At 32.5% G+C, this 22143-nt stretch overlaps 1 protein-coding gene and 2 non-coding genes across 3 annotated transcripts; all 3 read right to left on the bottom strand.

The window, feature by feature from the left end:
* Positions 1–4692: 4692 nt before the first annotated feature.
* TRNAK-CUU (transfer RNA lysine (anticodon CUU)) lies at positions 4693–4765 on the bottom strand. Its single transcript has one exon. It is a non-coding gene; the product is annotated as a tRNA-Lys (tRNA).
* A 74-nt stretch (positions 4766–4839) lies between these two features.
* Positions 4840–4913, bottom strand: TRNAI-AAU (transfer RNA isoleucine (anticodon AAU)). The gene has a single exon. It is a non-coding gene; the product is annotated as a tRNA-Ile (tRNA).
* A 3701-nt stretch (positions 4914–8614) lies between these two features.
* LOC131649010 (eukaryotic initiation factor 4A-3-like) lies at positions 8615–11260 on the bottom strand. Its single transcript, XM_058918757.1, has 7 exons — positions 10867–11260; positions 10198–10438; positions 9924–10112; positions 9713–9832; positions 9402–9569; positions 9039–9125; positions 8615–8919 (listed from the first exon to the last, which is right to left on the bottom strand). The coding sequence occupies exons 1-7, from the start codon at positions 11166–11168 to the stop codon at positions 8806–8808; spliced, it is 1221 nt and encodes a 406-aa protein (XP_058774740.1). The 5' UTR covers positions 11169–11260; the 3' UTR covers positions 8615–8805.
* Between the last annotated feature and the right edge of the window lie 10883 nt (positions 11261–22143).

Below are 22143 nucleotides of genomic sequence, written 5' to 3'. Positions count from 1 at the left end.
TGAGAAGAACATTTTCACAAGAGAGGCGTAAATCTTTTTAGAGGGGGTACTGAGAAAATCGGTGAGGTTGAGTATTTCAAAGTTTTTGAAGAATTTGAACTCTTCTAGAGATATGGTAGGAATTCTTATGACAATTTAGTTTGTTAATTGTGCAAAATAACATACTATTTATAAGCAACCGCTCTAATCTGACTAACATGTGGGTCGTAAAAATGTAGTAATAATAAGAAAGATTCATGAGAGTGTATATGTTAATGTATAGCCAAGGAGAATATAGCCAACCCAGAAGAGTTGCCCCCAAAAATTTGTGGGGATCCTCGGATATGGAAAGTTTTTAGTAGCTGCTGTCGGTTTTATTGAAGACTTATCTTGGTCATTTTTTTGAGATTGAAACATTTAGAGTACTTCACAGTAACAATGAAGGACAAACACATTAAGTGATTTCTTGTCATTGATTTGTTGTCACCTTAAATTTCAAACACGCCATTTTAGGTATGTAGGTTAGGAATCGATTACCCTACTAAGTTACTAAAGTGTTTTCTACCCTAGTGCGAATTCATGAGACAAGATGTTGGTCACCCTCAATTTTTTCCTTTGTTACTTGATATGAATCGTTGATATTTATTTTCCCCTCCCTACAAGAGCTTAGGCGATGTTCTTCAATTTCTCACATTCTTATATATTCTCCTCGTATTGTTCTGCTTTGTTTAGCGAACTTAGGTCTTTGCTTGACGAATTAGATATATGACGATGATCACAGAGGAAGAGTACTATTGGGTCTAACTAGAGTATTTTTCCCATAAACTTGTTTTCATTTAAGGGAAATAAATGTCGTCTCGTCCTTTAGAAATAGGGGATCCCTCCGATTGGGATATTCTACCATTTTCGACCGAGAAAAGTATATTTCATAAATTTGAATGGTTCTCTATCCCTTTTTACTCCTTCATTTTTTGGGAGTTGGGCATTCATCTTCTCCTTATATATCGAGAATGAGGTTTTGGACCATCTTCGCGTTTCTCCATTACAATTTCATCTGTGTGAAGGTTTCGTTCGAGTACTCAAATATTGGTATGAGTACCAGGGAGAGTCGATTTTAACTTCTCGAGATCTTATTTTAACCTTTTTGAAGTATGTTCCATTTCGACGAGTGTTGTGGTTTACAGGCTTGTTTCTATTCGTCGTGCCAAAAACCAACTCTTCAAGGTCTATATCGATAGTTCGACCAATTTAAACCTAATTATTTTCTGTCTAAACCTCTTTCTTCTCTTCTCCGAGAGGAATTTTATGTTGTTTCTTCCACTCCCACCTAATAAGATGAGTGCACGAATCAACAACAATGATTAAGGTCGTTGGATCATTTTTCTAAAGAAGCATCGAGATCATTGATATTTGGGAATCGTTTTCATTCTATTAAAAATTCAATTAGAATATATAAACTATATATTTAGTAAATACTAAACTATATCTTTAGTAAATGAACTTTTATATATCACTTTATGAACTACATCAAATGAAAGGATAACATTTTTCATTTGTTTCTTTGATGTTCCATATGGTATAAAAGTTCTCATAGCTTCTATTTCTTTTTAATATTATCATTGGAATTCTTGAGGGGAGAAAAATACAAGAAAAAAAGGTTTGAATTGTTCCCGAGTTAAAAAGTACCACCTGAAAGTTTAAGATAAATATTGATTCGCGATATGTTGACTAATAGTTTTCTTCATAGACGCATCTTTTACATTTCATTTTAACTCATAATCAATTAAACAAGTTTATTTCTCATTATTTTATCATTTATCTCAGTGTTGCTTTTATATATGTGTTTTTTTAGTTTAGTAGCTTTAGGGGTGTTCATTGGTTCGGGCAAACCCGAATCAAATCGGAATCCAACCAAACTATAGTGGTTGGTTCAGACATTTTTCTTAGTTCGGGCAAAAACCAAATCAAACCAACGAAACTCGTTGTTAATTGGTTTGGACGTCGGATTTCAAAAACTCTACCCGCGTGCCCTTTTACTCGAACCAACCATAACTAATTTGTATAATTTATATCATAATTATCATAGGAACTAGTATAAAGTATTCAACTTCAAGAAAAAAATGAAATTCCATTTATGACATTCACAATCTATACGGGGAAACAACAAATTAGGGATTTTATATTATTATGGAAATTTAGTTGATACAAATTAGATATTTTTAAAAAATATTTGTACACATTTTTTTAGTGTATCCGATCAATCCAACACAAACTAACCCGTTATTTTTCGATTTGGTTCGAATTGAGTTTTATCGCAAAAATGTGCAAATCCAATCCAAACCAATCCATGTATTTTTGATCGGTTTAGGCATCAGATTTTGTCAAAACCGAACCAAACCAGCCCGCGAACATCCCTAAGTAGCTTATGGGAAAAAAAACTAAATTCCATACTTAACGTTCTTGGGAGAAGCTAAGGAATTTATAGTCGAGAGACATAATTAAGCGATATTAGTTAATCCACCTCTCAACGTTCAAGTTTGATATCAATATTACGAGTGCATGTGAATTAAATCCATTTTGTATAATTATTTGTTCTTTCATGCAAAAATTAGTTGTTGTAATTTTTTTTTATGTAAATGTTATTATAATTTATTCCATAGCTTCTTCGAAAAATTTCAAGATTCATCTCTAGTTTGATTTAATTAATTGTTCAAATTTATTGAAAATAAAATGAGAATATTTAAAAGCCTCTTCCATATTTTTAAATAAATAATTTGATGGACAAGAAAGAAAAAAAAGACAAAGGCAATGAGAGAATAATAACAATAAAGTGTTATAAATATTGAACTTAAAACACACAAATCAAATAATATTCATATCAAATCAAAATTATTGAATCAAGAGAGACTAGTGACTAAAATTAAATGAAAGACACAAAATAACATGATCCAACACATACCTCTGTGGTTCACACGAAGGGGGTGATATGAGATTTGATGCTGAATTTGGTTAAAGATTTTGATGCTCTTCACTTTGGTTCGGTGGTGGAAGTCGTATCTGCAACACTCTGGCATCAAAGTTTGTAACTGTCATAAGTTAGATGTTTTAATGTTAAAATAATGTGTACTTGAGGGTCATATGTTTTACTTTTATGTCTCACTAGGACAAGATCATTTTATAGCAGTGGCGGAGCCAGAAATTTTATGCAGCCCGGGCAAAAACTTTACACCATTGATTATTCATCTGTTTTAATTTTCACACTCTATTTTTACTAATTTTGCCCTTAATTTCCCCCTGGTTTTGTCTAAAAACCGGCTATTAAATTGAGGGAGTACAAAGAAAATAGGAGTTGAGCCGGGGCGCGTGCCCGGGCTAGCTGGGCCTTGAAACCGCCCCTGTTTTATGGTATTAAACTCTTTAAGTCATTCAAGAATGTAGATATTTAGATGGACCTTACATGATCTGTTAGATTGAATCTGACGATTTCTTTCTAGGATCTTTGCACCGTAAAGTATTAAATCCAATTCCATTGATCACTGACCCATGTTAGAGGACACATAAAGATAAAAAAAACTTATAAAACCACATGAAGTAATTAAAACAAATTCATTACAAAATTAAAAAGATTCTTATCTGATGTAACTAATATAGATGTTTTGGTGGATCTTACATGGTTTGTCAGATTGAATTTGAAGGTCTCTTTCTAGGCTCTTGTGTAAACACCTTAAAGTAATGGACCGAGCTGCATTGACCATTAGCCCATATTAGAACAACATAAAGACAAAAACCTTAAAAATAAAACCAATGAAGTGATTAAAATAAATTCATTACAAGAAAAAGAAAGGATTCTCATATAGTAAAAGGGTAGTAAAATATTTCATATAATATCAAAGTCAGGGCATCGATTCAAACCCTCACTTTTCAATATTTAGTATTTAAAAAGAAACCACCACCGATATTTCAACGGACCTTGCATTATCTGTTAGATATAATCTGACGGCCTCTTTCTAAGCTCTTTGTACCTTAAAGTAATAAATCAAATCCTATTGGACATTGACTCGTGTTAGAAGACAACATAAAGATAAAAAAGGACATTGGCCCATGTTAGAAGACAACATAAAATAAAAAAAATAAAAATAAAACTACACGAAATAATTAAAATAAATTCCTTACAAAATTAAAAATATTCTCATATGATTTAACTAATATAGATATTTTAATTGATCTTACATGGTTTGTCAGATTTAATTTGAAAGCCTCTTTCCAGGCTCTCGTGCAAACACCTTAAAGTAATGGATCGAATTGTATTGGCCATTGACCCATATTATAACACAATATAAAGATTAAAACCTTAAAAATAAAATCATGCAAAGTAATTAAAATAAATTCATTACAAAAATAAAAGGATTCTCATATAGAAAAAGGTTTGTAGCATATTTCATATGATTATCAAAGTCGGGGCATTGATTCAAACTCTTACTTTTCAATATTTAGTATTTAAAAAGAAACTCCCATTGTAAATATTTCAATGGACCTTGCATGATCCGTTAGATTGAATCTGACGACCTCTTTCTAGGCTCTTTGTACCTTAAAGTAATGCATCGAATTATACTCTCCATTAGTTCATCTTAGAAGACAAAACAAAGATAAATAAATTTAAAAATAAAACCACACGAAGCAATTAAAATAAATTCATTACAAAATTAAAAACAACGCCCACCGTGGGGCTCGAACCCACGACCACAAGGTTAAGAGCCTTGCGCTCTACCAACTGAGCTAGACGGGCTTGTTGTTAAGTTTTCTGTCAAATAATTTAAGTTTGTTATTATTTAGTATTTTCTTTTTAAAAGAACAAAAACTTGGCCCATGCAGGTCTCGAACCTGCGACCTTCGCGTTATTAGCACGACGCTCTAACCAACTGAGCTAATGGGCCATTTGGTTTTCATAATAACTAACAAATGTATTTATCATGAATAAAAGAAGCCATAACTTCACATTATCATTGTCATAGTAATACTTTTGAGAATTATATAAATATACGAAGATGATAGTGGTGAAAAATGATTAAATTAGAATATTTAAAAGCGTAATAAAGTTAGACATTGAAATAAAAAATAACGAGGTGAAAAATGTGAGTTCAAATAAGGCTATTTATTGAAAAAGGTCACCATTAATGATTATTTGTGCCGTATCATCACTATCATTGAAAAAGGTCACTATTAATGATTATTTGTGTCGTATCATCACTTAGATAATTTTTAAAACAATACAACTTAGAGTGAATTTGTTACACCTACATGTAAGTGAAAGTTAGTCGGAAGCGAGTTAGGTGAGTATTTCTTAAAGTCTATTAAGCTCTGGAAAGGGCGTAGAAATGTCAATATCATTCAAAGGGATATGGAACTTGATAATACAACCTTAAAACTTTACAAATAAAAAGATTGCAATAGTTCTTTTATCAAAGAGCAAGATCATCAAACGATTAACAAAAAAGAAAATATATAAATATTCAATTTCTTACTGTTTTATTCACCATATTAAATCACGCTACATACCATTGAAACAAATTTGTAAATAAACTTTTGAGAATCAACTTGAGTTGAATACAAAAGAAAAAAAATTATTTTCAAAGAAATAATATATAGAGAAGAAGCTATATTGAAAGAAACATACACATAAGTAAGTGAGTTCATTGCATAAACTTTTTGTTTAAAGATTCAAACACTTGTGTTTGTCCTTAGAACTGTTTACATCATTTGCTGATGAATACTTGTAAACACTCAATAATTCATTCATTTTTTTAATTGTATTCCTCCATTATTCAAAGAGATCTAATTGGGATAATTTATTTGTGTTTGAAATATAAGATATATGCCAGGAAAAACTCTGAAAATTTAAACAAGTACATGAAGGAGAAATAAAGCAGAAAATGAAAGTGTATAACATATTCTAACTTAAGTGGAACTACTCTTCTTAAATATCATCATGACGAAATCGATATGGTGGTAGTTGGCTTGAGTTTGGTATGAAGTGTTACATGATAAAGTCGATTTTGTCATTGAGAACATCCATCTTTTCACTAAGTATTTTTAAATGGTAAAGGATTGTGAGTATGTGACGGGAGTCATCCGAGCAATTGATTTTTACTATAGATTTTCTCTTCCCTTTGTTCGAGGGTGTCTTTTTGATTATTTTTACTTCTTTTAGCTCAAATTGCATTGAGGGTAGGACAGAGGTTCCTATTTGTGTTGATCCTTCTTTATATTTTTCTTCTTCAAAGTTGTATATGGTTTTCTCCAGAATCTTTGTGATTATGTGTCCATAAGAAATATGCGTTTCTTTTGTTATGATATTTATCATGTAATCAATTACTTGTTGAGCCCAATTGATATTGACTTTGTTTTCTATTAGTCAGACGGTTTTATACATATGTTTGGGTTAGGAGAGCAAAGTTTCCTTGCTTAAGGAAGAAGATGTGAGTTATCACATAGTGAGTCATCCTACTTCCAAGGAAAATGTACTTGACTGTGAATGGATAAGGTATGTGAGTTGAAGGGTTTCTCATTAGGGAGGATGCGATAGAGGCATAGTTATACCTATTTGTTTTATCTCCAAGCTCAGGAAGTTTATCTTCGTAAGGGAGATTTTGTAACTTTTCAAATTCTTCTACTGTAAGATTTATTCTATGCTTTCTTACTTCACTCTAAAGTATTCCACCAGTGAGACGAAGATTTGAGAAGAACATTTTCGCAAGAGAGGTGTAAATCTTTTCAGAGGGGGTACAGAGAAAATCGATGAGGTTGAGTGTTTCAAAGTTTTTGAAGAATTTGCACTCTTTGAACTCTTATGGAGATATGATAGGAATTCTTATGATAGTTCGGTTTGTGAATTGTACAAAATATCATACTATTTACAAGCAACCGCTCTAATTTGACTAACATGTGGGTAATAAAAATGAAGTAATAATAAGTAAGAATCATCAGAGTGTATATGTTAATGTATTGCCAACCTCTACTCCATTAACTTATCTACAGTTTATCACTGGCATTACAAAAACATATTCCTTGCAAAATAATAATATAATAACTATCAACAAAATCAAGGATTATTAAATCCATGACAAGTATATGATAAAATAACAATATCAAAACTTATTATATACTTTAAATAAACCGTTAATGTATTGTTTATAGTAACCGGCATTTATGATGCAATAACTTAATCACTGACCTGAGGGATATTAAAAGTCTTTTAGGGATGAGCTCTATGATATATTTGATTTGTGATATTAAAAAGATTGGACAGAGAAAAACATATCTTTTAAAATTATTTGGCTTTTATTGCTAATACCAAGTGCAAAAGGGAAGTTAAATATGTCAACACCAATTAGTTTTTATGATAGCATGCATATTAGATGGTTCTTCTTTTTTATCTCCCATGCTTAATCACTAACCGTTGTTCCAAGTTATTATGAATACAAGTAGATGGTTTAAATTCATATTAAAATGTATTTTATTGAATTGTTTGCATGTAATTTTGAAGATTAATATTTGGAGCTATTATAATCAGAAACTAGTGCATTCAATTGACATCTTTGAAAAAAAATTATAGGAGCTAAATTTGAATTATAAATTATTTATAAGGACAAAAAACACATTTAATCATATTTGACATGAACTAAAATTATATTTAATTTATAATTTTAATATAAATAACATATCAATAATTATTAATTTTATTACCAAAACAAATTTTAATTTTGTAGAATTTAATTTTTCTTGCGTTAGTCTTTCTTATATAAAAGGCTTCAAAAAATTAATAAATAAAATATTTTAATTTAACCAATATAGTATGAGATAATTGACAATAAGACTCCTCATAGAAAGAGAATTTCCTATTTGATTTCAAAAATTGTTCATTTGAAGGATAATTCAACCTTGATAAAAAAAAAAGCCAAATTTCTAATTGCAAACTTTAATGTTAATTTGATAGTCTATCCCATGATATTTCTTTATCCAATTGTCATACAAATGTTTAATACACAACCTATACTCAACATATTGGCTTGTATTTAGAATGTCCAGTATCAATCCCTAATGTGAAGATAACTAAATTTGGTATTGTCTTAATATAATTAAAAAAATGTAATAACATAAATATATCTCTGTTGATTTGAAATGAATCCATACTCTTTGTGTTCGTTGCTTTTTAAGTCATTAAGTAATAACTTTATGAACCATTTCTATGTGTTCTTTGTTTCGATTTTCACAACTGCATATAATATTGAAATCATCTTACTATTTCCATCCTTATCAATTGCAGCCATTAACTTGTGTTGCAGTGAGTATTGTTTTCTATTAAAAAACAATCCAAAGCTTAATTGTGAAACCCAGTAAACTAAAAACTAGACTAAGTTGGACCTTAACCATGAAAGTTGAGTGATAACAAGAGTTTGTAAAAGTAACAACATCTATCATAGCCTATTATTCCTCACATCTTTTGGTTACATTTTCATTGCATTTTAAACTACGCAAGCGAAATAAGTAACCAAATCAAAACAAGATGTGTAATTTGAATCGGAAATTTAGACATCAATATCAAATGTAAGACAACGGACAAAGTAACTCAGCCAAATTTAAAAATTTATCTGTCATAACGACAAAGAAAAACGTTATCTCTAGTTCAGTCGAGCGCATAATAGACCGAATGTCAAAGTGTTATAAGAAGTTCGTAAAATAAAAAGTAGTTAAACCAAACCACAATCAAACACTAGTTCCCAGCATAAATTTGACAAACACACTCCAACCAGCATACCGCATGCCCTTTCATATAAGATCACCAAAATTCATTGGAAGATCATCAATCTGAGTACTGTAATATTGCTCAATATCTCTCAAGATCTTTGTATCATCGCTCTTCACAAAATTGATTGCAACACCCTGCAAAAACCATTGTTAGGATTTAGGACCAACTATAAGTAATGAGTAATATAAATTGAAAATCAGATTTACTACTTAGTTAATCAACATTAATTCAAATGATTTGACGTTTCCCATACCTTTCGTCCAAAACGTCCAGAACGACCAATCCGATGAATGTACAGCTCTCGATTATTTGGAAGATCATAATTAATAACCAGAGAAACCTGGTAACAAAAGAAAGCGCATGATCAGTATCAACAGATAAAAGGATCAATGCAGGGTATGTCTGAAGATTTTTAATTATCAAGTACTAGTTTAAGCATTCATGAATTGTCATATTGATTGCTGTATGTGATAGAGAATCTGTTCAGGTCAGCAATTATTTTCTATATGATAGACTGTGTTTTGTGTGAGCATTTGACAAATGGGGTTTTGAACAAACTTCAGACTGGTAAAATAACTTGTGTTAGGAAAACATGAATAAACTACTAACAACGTACCTGCTGTACATCAAGGCCACGAGCCCAAACATCTGTTGTTATTAATAAACGGGTTGTTCCAGTACGGAATTCCTCCATAATTGCATCTCTTTCTCTCTGAGGCATGTCACCGTGCATTGATGAAACTGTGAAATTATTGTTGCACATTTCTTTGGTTAACCAGTCAACCTGATCCAAGAAGATATACAAAATAAGACACTAACTCCGTTCTCAAAAATATATGCCTAAATTGACTAAATATAGGAAGATAGTATATGGATACACCTGTCGTAAATTCGTAATCTTATGTAACCATGACAATTTTCATTTACCTTTCGCTTAGTGTTGCAGAATATAACAGCTTGAGCTATAGTAAGTCTATCATAAAGATCGCACAGAGTATCAAACTTCCATTCCTCCTTCTCAACCTCAACAAAGTATTGCTTAATGCGCTGTAATCAGGAAGCAAAGTAATTGCATCAATAACAATATCCTGTTAAAGATGAAAAAGCATAAATACAATGAAACCAATTGATTAATTACCTCTAAGGTCAATTCATCACGTTTTACTAGAATCCTTACAGGATCCGTCATGAACTTATTTGTCATCTCCAGTACTTCATGGGGTAAAGTAGCGGAAATCAAGACAACCTGAAGATTAGGTGGGAGGTATCTGTACACATCATAAATTTGATCTTTAAACCCTCTGCTCAGCATTTCATCCGATTCATCCTGTAATCAAAAAGAAAAATATAAGATAATCTTCGACACGACTACAAAAGGAAAGAAAAAGTAATCAACAGAAGTAACAAACTACCAGAACTAACAACTTGATAGCCCCCGTGCGCAACGTTCTCCTTTTGATCATGTCACAGACTCGACCAGGAGTTCCAGATACTACATGAACTCCGTGTTCAAGTTTCCTTATGTCTTCTCCCACACTTTTGCCTCCAATGCAAGCATGCACTTGTATATTTAGGAAATCTCCAATAGCCAATATAACTTTTTCAGTTTGTGATGCCAGTTCCCTCGTCGGAGACACAATTAAAGCCTGCAACCTGTACAGAAATTACAAAGTTAGTCTCACAAATTAATAAATTTATGTACTCTGTTCAGAGAATACAACATTTTTAAAATTATGTTTTAGCCGAAACTAATAATGGTCAAGTAAATGTACCTGTAATGATCATAGGATCCGTCAGCATTTGGAGAAGGTCAGAGTTGCTGCCCTCTTTTCTTCTAACCTAAGTCAGAATTTATATTCCAAGCATGCTAACCAAAACAACAGTCCAAAATTATTCATATTTTAAAATAAATACATTATTAATAAAAGAAATCCATCAAATTCAAGTTCAACATGCCAAACCTAAAAACCCTAAAAAAATCTCCAAGCATAGAAAAACCCTAATTGATAAACTAAACCTAAAATTCTAATCCAAAGAAAGTAAGATACCAAAAAAGAGAAGAAAGTTTAAGAGAAACTCACTCTCTTACAGAGGTATCAACAACCTGGCAAACAGTTAGAGCAATCATGGAGGTCTTGCCGGTACCAGATTGAGCCTGAGCGATGACGTCACGGCCCTGAACGATAGGAAGAACGGCACGCTGTTGAATTGGTGACGGTTTCTCGAAACCGTATTGGTAGATTCCGCGGAGTAATTCGTCTTTTGTTATCATCTCCTCAAAGCTTCCAATCACCTTCACGCCCTCCGTTGTTTCGAAATCCGTGTCCTCAGAGACGGGGACCGTTCGCCGATTATGCGCCGCCGCTATCGACGATGTTGCCATTGCCGATGAGTTACGTGGAGAAATTAACCTTTTTTCTTTGCGCTGAACGATAAAATCTCTGTTTATAGGTTTATGGATCCAAACTATACTGTGTTTAAATATTAAACCCTTGATCCTATTTTTAAGTAAAAATCTGTTTAAAGGTAACAATTATTTAAATATTAGACTTATTAACCTATTTTGTCATTTATCAAATTAGTCTCTTATTTCAAATTTAAATAATTTTAATTTTTTTTCACTTAAAACGATGAGATGTTATTTTTAATTTATATTTTTTATCTATCAATTTAAAAAAAAATAAAAATTGCGGTCTTTCAGACAAAAGACTATGCGAGTTTTCATAGATTTTCTTTTTAAGAAGATTTTAAAATCACTTAATTCATCATTGATTTAGCATTTCATCAAGGACAAGATTTGTCGAGAATTCATATAGTTTTTTATGGACACCATCATTAGAGGATGTTTAATTAGAGATTTTGAAGGACTCCGTCGAACATTGTTTGCCATTAGATGTTCTCATCATCAAAACCACATTGATCATTTACAAATAGGTATATGAACAAGTACATAGATCCACAATTATGACCATAAAAGAGTCTCCTACCAATTCTAATTTTTTTCCCCATAAAATTCTCTAGAGTCCGAGATCACTTTTTTCGACAAAGACGTCATTAAGATTCACATCCACAACGACTATCTCATGGTTTTAATTGTACGGTGTGACGATTCAGAGATCAAGAGAGTGGTGATAGATCAGGAGAATTCTGTAGATATTCTTTATTAGGACGTGTTCAAAAGACTTTAATTAAGTCTATATGCTCTTTAGGAATTTCTGGGTTCAATACTCAGCTTCTCGAGCGAGCAGGTACAGGTGAAGGATACATCATCCTCGATATAGTATTTGGGCTGGATGAAAATGTAAAGATGATCAAAGTCAGGTATCTTGTGATAAACGCCCATTTATCGTTTAATATAATTATAGGTAGGTCTGCATTTAACCTTTTAGGCGATACCTTATATTTATGCATGAAGTATTCGCTACTAGACAAACGCATTGGGGCGATCCAATGAGACTAGGTGACTGCTCGAAGATGTTATCATGACAATATGAGAGTAAGGAGCGTGACAATGGTTATAATCAATGCTCTATCATCTACCGTACAAGGAACGAACTTAGTAGACCTGATCCCCATAATGGAACCCATTAAGGAAAGGCACATGTCTACTCAAGATCCATCGGAGATCTATGTTAAGCTCGAGGAGCTTCACACTATCAAGGAAGACACCATTGCAACAAAGTATGAGTTGGTTGTCGTATTCGTGAATAATGTGGACTTATCATGTATTAATGTCAAATGTCATCCAAGGATCTTGAAGCTTAAATACTAATATAATGTATTATGTTAACTAGTTGTTTTGATGTTTTTGATAATTAAGGTGAGGCATTCTAGCCCTTTATTTGTATGAACATTCTTCCAAGATGGATTTTAAATTAAGGGGTAGGCCTTTTTCCCATGCAGATGGTGGTTTTTTTAATGAGTCGTTTTATCTTCTTGACTATTTGATCATTGCAAGTTGCGTATGAAATTTTAAATTGGACCTTCGATGAAGGATCTTTGTCGCTCTAAGAGACAACTTTACGTTGGATCTTCAATGGAGGATTCTTGCCGCCATAAGAGGTAATTTTACAGTGAAACTTCAATGAAGGACCATTGTCGCCCTAAGAGGAAATTTTACTATGGTCCTTTAATGAAAGATCTTTTTTTTCCTATAAGGCAACTTTACGTTGGACCTTCAATGAAGGATCTTTGTCGCCCCTAAGAGGCAATTTTACATTTAACCTTCAATGAGGGATCCTTGCCACCATAAGAGACAATTTTTGTTGGACCTTCGATGAAGATTCCCTGTCGTCATAAGATGAAATTTTATGTTGAACCTTCATTAAAGGATCCTTACCCTCATAAGAGGTAATTTTGCGCTTGAACTTTAATGAATGATCCTTTTCGCCCTGATAGGCAATTTTGCTCTAGCCGTTCAATGAATGATCCTTGTCTTCCTAAGAGGAAATTTTACATTGGACCTTGAGGCAAATCCACGTTGGACCTTCAATGAAGGATCCTTGTCTCCCTATGAGGAAAATCTATGTTGGACCTTCAATGAAGGATCCTTGCATCCATAAGAGGCAAACTTATCTGGACCTTTGATGAAGGATCAGTGTCGCCCTAAGAGATGGTGTACGAGCTGGACCTTCACTAAAAATGTACTATTCAATAAGATGATCGAAGTATACAACATACAAATAAAAAAGAACTTTTTAAAGGGATTAAAGAGAACTGTGTTAATATTAAAACCTCTGAAGGGCGTGTTTACAAAGACCGCGAAGGACATGATTTCAAAAAGCCCACGAAGACAAGAATTACATAACAAAATAAAAATAAAACTATAAAAGCAGCCTAGTGAGTGTCATCCTTATTAACTTGCCCCTCGTCTAAAATATGGACATTCTTTTCTATGGGAGCCTTTGCTTCCTAAGTATGCGTAACACCCCATTTCTACCCGGCAAATATATATAAATCGGAGTTTTTTTTCAAAATTTCTCAATAAACAAATGAGGTGTCACATAATCAAAACAAAACAAATCACCTCGTCGCATAAAGCGGATACATAGCACCTTTGAAATAGAATAACTTATTTTATTAAAACACAGCGGAATCACTTAAGAATGTATTCAATAAAATATCTTCAGTTAACTTAACATTTTGTCCAACCAAAATTAAACAATTATATAGCAACATCAATAATAGTATAAATCGTTCCCCCCAGAGTGCTACGTATCAGAGCGACAACCGACTCGAGTAACGGCAACTAAATCTTCATACTTGAATACCTGCACGTTGCCAATATAAAGGCAACGGCGAAACAAGAAAAAAGGGTGAGATATCAAATCATATAAGTGGGCGCATGATAAATTGCATGCTAGGATTCAGACATATAAAATCATTACATCGCAATTATCAACAGTTACCATACACATCATACTTCCACATTTCATTAATCTCTCATACTTTTCATCGCACAACAAGTCATAATTATGTAAATAGTATCATCTAATAAATTTCACATATTCAAGTAAGCACAAAATTCAATAGTATAATACTCAAAAGATTCAATACTATTATCCCAAATATATACACAATCCATCATTATCACATATTCACACGTTTAACCAATTATATATCAAAACATCACCAATATCAATTATCACATCTCATGTACACATGACAATCACATAAATGCATATATTCAAACATCACTTAACCTCAATGTGACTCAATGCAAGACATGTGACTCTATGCATGTGGTACCCAATATGGACCCAAAGTTCCACCGCTTCCGATTCATATAGAATTTAGCCACGCTTCAGATCCGGACAAGACCAAAGCCACCGAATGTAAACATATAGTTTACCGCTTTCCGATTCACTCTAGAATCCAAGCCACGCTTATGTTTCAAAGCAAACCACCTTTGTCTCAAGGCATCCATGATATGAATGTATGTACAATATTAATCAAACATATGCAATTAAGATCATCTCTACCATCTTAATATTTAGCATATCACAATAATTCAACTCGATGAATTATCCACCAATTGTACACAACATTCACAACACATACATATCATTCACATATAAAAGGTCAATTAATCAATTACGATTCACAAAATCCAATTAACACTAGTAACCATACTATCTCATGTTAATTCTCATTTTGCCCAGTATATATGAACATACACATTTAAAATCAAGCAATTAATCATTAAAATTAATGCTATCCAACTACCCACAGAGAATCAATATCAAAACAAAATCATTGACATAATAATATATATTTCTCAACATACATATTCAATCAAAACACAATTACGGATAAATTCTCAAAATATCGTAATTTATCGACAAACCAAATAGTTAATCTAATTCCAAATTATATTCTAATCAATTAAACACATTGAAATTAATTCAACTATTAATTTAATCAACCAATTAATAATCACACTATATTAATTTAATTCACTTCTATTTCTACTCCATTTCCAATTTTCTAGCATTCTACTGCTCAAGACCATTTTTATTAAAAAGAATATCGCGTTAGCTTTCTAACGCCTCGAACGGAGACTCAAACGGAGTTACGGTCCAAAAGATATGAATTGTTAAAGTTCCAATAAAAAAACAAACACCGACGTTATACACTGACAACTCTAAACATGTCAGAATTACTCAAAACAAATAAAAATATGACTCTTAATAATTCAAAACAACTCTGACAATTTATTGTCGACTTTAACAACTCTATTGACAACTCTAACAACTCTATTGACAATTCTATTAAGTTATTATAATTTATTTATAAAAATATTTAAACCAAACACAATTTCAGTCGATTCGTAAAATATCACAATTTCAACAAAATAACACCACCATGTTAATCTACTAATTAAACTTAGCTACCACGTAAATTTTCATCAAATTCCGGACAACTAATTATACCGCTTAATTCGGCTATTTCGATCAAACGGGACCATTTCCATTTTATTATACTGCTACTGTTATGCATATAAAATATAAAATAAGTGAATAGTAAACAGAAAATAAAAACATATAGTTCAATTCAACAAGAGTACATTCTTTATTTCTTTTCTCTTTTATATATGTAATGCAAATGTTCTTTTTCTACTTTGTTAGTGTGAACACAATTATATAAGTAATGCAGTTGCTACTGTGAACACAATTATTTATTTAGCTACTTTGTTCATTTTCATTTTCTTAAATTCCAATGCAAATGTAGCTAGAATCTAAACTTGGACAACAATTATCAATAATTTACGTATCAACTCAACAATCTGCCAGTCATCGTGATGAGGTAGTGACATCCGTCACTTGTTCTTCTCATTTTCACGCACAGCAACAAACAGAAACGGCGGAAAAGAAATAAAGGATTATTCTAGGTAACCAATTCAATCTCCAATTCTATGTAAAATCAATTAATAACAGCAAGCATGCTTCCTATTTACGGAACAGTAAATTCAAACAATCAACAATGAACATATATGGTTTCTAGCAATGACTAACACAGCAAGACAATAAATTTACACACCCAACTCCCCACATACAAATTGTTCATGAGCCCCATTATAGGAAGAGAACCCCACCCTTACCTTATTCAATGGAAGCACTCAATGGGTATCTAATTGCATCTTCAATTTGGCACCATGGATGAAAATTTCTAAGCTCCTTCTTCTTCTTCATTGCTTGCCTCTTTCTCCTCTATTCTTGATTCCTCCCAAAATGACAACTACCCTTTTCCATCTCTAAAACCCTAATATAAAACCAATTGGGCTTAGTGTTTAAATCCTCTCTTTATTTAGTATCCTCCAAAATCAATTTAGGCCCAATAAGAGATATATCTCAAATAATCAATTATATCACTTATAATAATAATTTCTTCAATATAATAATTCCGACTTATAAATAATATTATTCTTAATATTATTTTCTGACTATCCGACTTCGATTTATATAATTCCAAATACGCCCTTAAATAACACCGACGATCCAATTTCGACTAAATCAAATATTTAAATCCTTCAATAATTTAATTAACCAATTTAATTAAATTCGGGGTGTTACAACTCTCCCCCACTTAGAATATTTTCGTCCTCGAAAATTGGCTCAACACCATCCAAACACAAACCTCGTATCCAAATATCAATCTCCAAATCGCGCTGGGTAACACTTCGATCACTACCTCTTCGTTAAGACAACGATTCTCATGAACACTAACACATTACAGTTCTTACCAGTTTTGCAATAATCAACGACTCAATGCAGTATTCTGGCGCATCACACTTATTCCAACAGTCTATCAATCCAAATATCAAGATAACTCATCTTTACCGACTTGTGACATATAATTTCTTACTCCCTCAAGCCTTACAACAACAATGTCACCTAATGCTTCCGCTGATCAACTCTGATAATTCTCTTTTAAGTCACCATTCTCGATAAAATCCCGTCTACTTATACAGTTCACAAATTCTCGATCCAATACAAACTTTCTTCAATACTCATCCTCACATCGTTATTTACTTGATATTTCCAATCTTTCATTTTGCGACACTCGCTTGCATAAAACGTACCACAATGATTGTTAATCTCATCTAATTCTAACTCATCCATTCTTCTTACCAAGCTACACAAATTGATGGGCGATTATCTTCACGATAAAATATAGACTCTTTCTACACTATTAAGACAACAAGACAAATCTATAACGTCCAACACGAGTTTCGTCTACCATTAACAATAGATTGAGGGTGATCAGTTCCCCAATTTGCCAATTAGTATCCGACAACCTTAGTGGAGTATAAATCGTTGTTACATCATAATAGTGTTCTTTCCGAATTTCCACTTAAATCCAATAACACGACGTAATCCAATGATTCACTTTGGGTTTTCACAACTTCTACAACATCTTACCTTATCAATCAATCTTGTCGATGAGACACCGACATCCAAACATAATACAAAAGTCTGATTCATAATCACTTAGCATCACATAATTTGTTTCGTCTCAACCGAAGTCCTCCTCATGATAAACTGGCAATAGAAATTCCATACAACCCTTCTTTTATGCATACCGCCACTTTTAGCATCCCAAATACGACTTCTATCATCCCTAAGTCTGACTTTTTCTTCGCTACTACTTCACTCTTCCTTAAAAGTCATCAGTACTCAAATCATCTTTAATACCGAACATCTCGTTCTCTCATCTTAATCATCAACAACAAGTTCTGCTTAACTTCGCTTCAGACATTTGCGGTTATAACCATTCTTATTCAACAGGATTACACATTTCCATAAGGTAGAATACAACTTCACCTCTTCGTAGGCTCAAACGGTACGTCCAACTGATACTCGAAACCCAAGATACAAATCTCTAACGTTATTCGAATTGTAAACATCAACGTCAAGCATCGACAATTTTTATGTTATCTCCCAAACTCCTCAAATAACTTCGACGACAAACTACACTCCATCCCAACATCATCACGTCAAAATCAACTCTATTACGGTTGCGGAAATCATTCTTATAATACACTTCATCTCGTTATCTTTCTGATGCTTCAAACAGAGTTCAAATCAGATATCCGAAACTCAAGCTACGCGCATTCTCGAGTTCCAACTCGGATTTGCGATTCACAACACTTCACACATCGACTACGTCAATTAATCACTTATGCGAGTCTAACATAAAGTCTACCGCAGCTTTATCACTTTAACACTTGTCAAACACCGGCATCAAACGCAAAAGTTAAACACACCGACAAGTTCTCAGTCCTCAACCGTGCTGAACATCGCCACTCAGCATACTTGACCGTCCCTTACAACAGAAACATCGTCAAGAAGTAAAACTTCTCCCCCACTTGTAATCAAACCAATCCCTACAACAAAGCAAACAAGTGCTGACAGTGTTTCACACACATGTCGCGTACTAAGAAATAAAACACTGACAGCATTCAACTGTCACACAACTCAACTGACTCGACAACTAGGCCGGACGGACCGACCTGCTCTGATACCACTATTGTAACACCCCATTTCTACCCGGCAAATACATATAAATCGGAGTTTTTTTTCAAAATTTCTCAATAAACAAATGAGGCGTCACATAATCAAAACAAAACAAATCACCTCGTCGCATAAAGCGGATACATAGCACCTTTGAAATAGAATAACTTATTTTATTAAAACACAGCGGAATCACTTAAGAATGTATTCAATAAAATATCTTCAGTTAACTTAACATTTTGTCCAACCAAAATTAAACAATTAGATAGCAACATCAATAATAGTATAAATCGTTCCCCCCAGAGTGCTACGTATCAGAGCGACAACCGACTCGAGTAACGGCAACTAAATCTTCATACTTGAATACCTGCACGTTGCCAATATAAAGGCAACGGCGAAACAAGAAAAAAGGGTGAGATATCAAATCATATAAGTGGGCGCATGATAAATTGCATGCTAGGATTCAGACATATAAAATCATTACATCGCAAGTATCAACAGTTACCATACACATCATACTTCCACATTTCATTAATCTCTCATACTTTTCATCGCACAACAAGTCATAATTATGTAAATAGTATCATCTAATAAATTTCACATATTCAAGTAAGCACAAAATTCAATAGTATAATACTCAAAAGATTCAATACTATTATCCCAAATATATACACAATCCATCATTATCACATATTCACACGTTTAACCAATTATATATCAAAACATCACCAATATCAATTATCACATCTCATGTACACATGACAATCACATAAATGCATATATTCAAACATCACTTAACCTCAATGTGACTCAATGCAAGACATGTGACTCTATGCATGTGGTACCCAATATGGACCCAAAGTTCCACCGCTTCCGATTCATATAGAATCTAGCCACGCTTCAGATCCGGACAAGACCAAAGCCACCGAATGTAAACATATAGTTTACCGCTTTCCGATTCACTCTAGAATCCAAGCCACGCTTATGTTTCAAAGCAAACCACCTTTGTTTCAAGGCATCCATAATATGAATGTATGTACAATATTAATCAAACATATGCAATTAAGATCATCTCTACCATCTTAATATTTAGCATATCACAATAATTCAACTCGATGAATTATCCACCAATTGTACACAACATTCACAACACATACATATCATTCACATATAAAAGGTCAATTAATCAATTACGATTCACAAAATCCAATTAACACTAGTAACCATACTATCTCATGTTAATTCTCATTTTGCCCATTATATATGAACATACACATTTAAAATCAAGCAATTAATCATTAAAATTAATGCTATCCAACTACCCACAGAGAATCAATATCAAAACAAAATCATTGACATAATAATATATATTTCTCAACATACATATTCAATCAAAACACAATTACGGATAAATTCTCAAAATATCGTAATTTATCGACAAACCAAATAGTTAATCTAATTCCAAATTATATTCTAATCAATTAAACACATTGAAATTAATTCAACTATTAATTTAATCAACCAATTAATAATCACACTATATTAATTTAATTCACTTCTATTTCTACTCCATTTCCAATTTTCTAGCATTCTACTGCTCAAGACCATTTTTATTAAAAAGAATATCGCGTTAGCTTTCTAACGCCTCGAACGGAGACTCAAACGGAGTTACGGTCCAAAAGATATGAATTGTTAAAGTTCCAATAAAAAAACAAACACCGACGTTATACACTGACAACTCTAAACATGTCAGAATTACTCAAAACAAATAAAAATATGACTCTTAATAATTCAAAACAACTCTGACAATTTATTGTCGACTTTAACAACTCTATTGACAACTCTAACAACTCTATTGACAATTCTATTAAGTTATTATAATTTATTTATAAAAATATTTAAACCAAACACAATTTCAGTCGATTCGTAAAATATCACAATTTCAACAAAATAACACCACCATGTTAATCTACTAATTAAACTTAGCTACCACGTAAATTTTCATCAAATTCCGGACAACTAATTATACCGCTTAATTCGGCTATTTCGATCAAACGGGACCATTTCCATTTTATTATACTGCTACTGTTATGCATATAAAATATAAAATAAGTGAATAGTAAACAGAAAATAAAAACATATAGTTCAATTCAACAAGAGTACATTCTTTATTTCTTTTCTCTTTTATATATGTAATGCAAATGTTCTTTTTCTACTTTGTTAGTGTGAACACAATTATATAAGTAATGCAGTTGCTACTGTGAACACAATTATTTATTTAGCTACTTTGTTCATTTTCATTTTCTTAAATTCCAATGCAAATGTAGCTAGAATCTAAACTTGGACAACAATTATCAATAATTTACGTATCAACTCAACAATCTGCCAGTCATCGTGATGAGGTAGTGACATCCGTCACTTGTTCTTCTCATTTTCACGCACAGCAACAAACAGAAACGGCGGAAAAGAAATAAAGGATTATTCTAGGTAACCAATTCAATCTCCAATTCTATGTAAAATCAATTAATAACAGCAAGCATGCTTCCTATTTACGGAACAGTAAATTCAAACAATCAACAATGAACATATATGGTTTCTAGCAATGACTAACACAGCAAGACAATAAATTTACACACCCAACTCCCCACATACAAATTGTTCATGAGCCCCATTATAGGAAGAGAACCCCACCCTTACCTTATTCAATGGAAGCACTCAATGGGTCTCTAATTGCATCTTCAATTTGGCACCATGGATGAAAATTTCTAAGCTCCTTCTTCTTCTTCATTGCTTGCCTCTTTCTCCTCTATTCTTGATTCCTCCCAAAATGACAACTACCCTTTTCCATCTCTAAAACCCTAATATAAAACCAATTGGGCTTAGTGTTTAAATCCTCTCTTTATTTAGTATCCTCCAAAATCAATTTAGGCCCAATAAGAGATATATCTCAAATAATCAATTATATCACTTATAATAATAATTTCTTCAATATAATAATTCCGACTTATAAATAATATTATTCTTAATATTATTTTCTGACTATCCGACTTCGATTTATATAATTCCAAATACGCCCTTAAATAACACCGACGATCCAATTTCGACTAAATCAAATATTTAAATCCTTCAATAATTTAATTAACCAATTTAATTAAATTCGGGGTGTTACAGTATGAGCCGCTATGGAGGAGGCAGTTTCGTCTTCCTCATTTATCAACTATCCATCCTTAATCACCTTGAACATATTAAGTTGGCTCAGGTCCAAGCCAGGATTCAAAAAGGCCACATGCTATTTAGCACGCTCGAAATATTTTCCAGAGGTCTTGACCAATTCATTTTGATTCT

The sequence above is a fragment of the Vicia villosa genome, linkage group LG2 (genome assembly GCF_029867415.1).
Source record: "Vicia villosa cultivar HV-30 ecotype Madison, WI linkage group LG2, Vvil1.0, whole genome shotgun sequence".
Lineage (NCBI taxonomy): Eukaryota > Viridiplantae > Streptophyta > Magnoliopsida > Fabales > Fabaceae > Vicia > Vicia villosa.
This window is presented reverse-complemented; position numbering and strand designations above follow the sequence as displayed.

Coding starts and splice junctions, on each gene's coding strand:
- LOC131649010 (XM_058918757.1), bottom strand. CDS start 11,168: ATGGCAACATCGTCGATAGCGGCGGCGCATAATCGGCGAACGGTCCCC. Junction 9,833..9,923: donor GTGATGAATTGACCTTAGAG/GTAATTAATCAA, acceptor TCCTGATTACAG/CGCATTAAGCAATACTTTGT. Junction 9,570..9,712: donor TCTGCAACACTAAGCGAAAG/GTAAATGAAAAT, acceptor TTCTTGGATCAG/GTTGACTGGTTAACCAAAGA.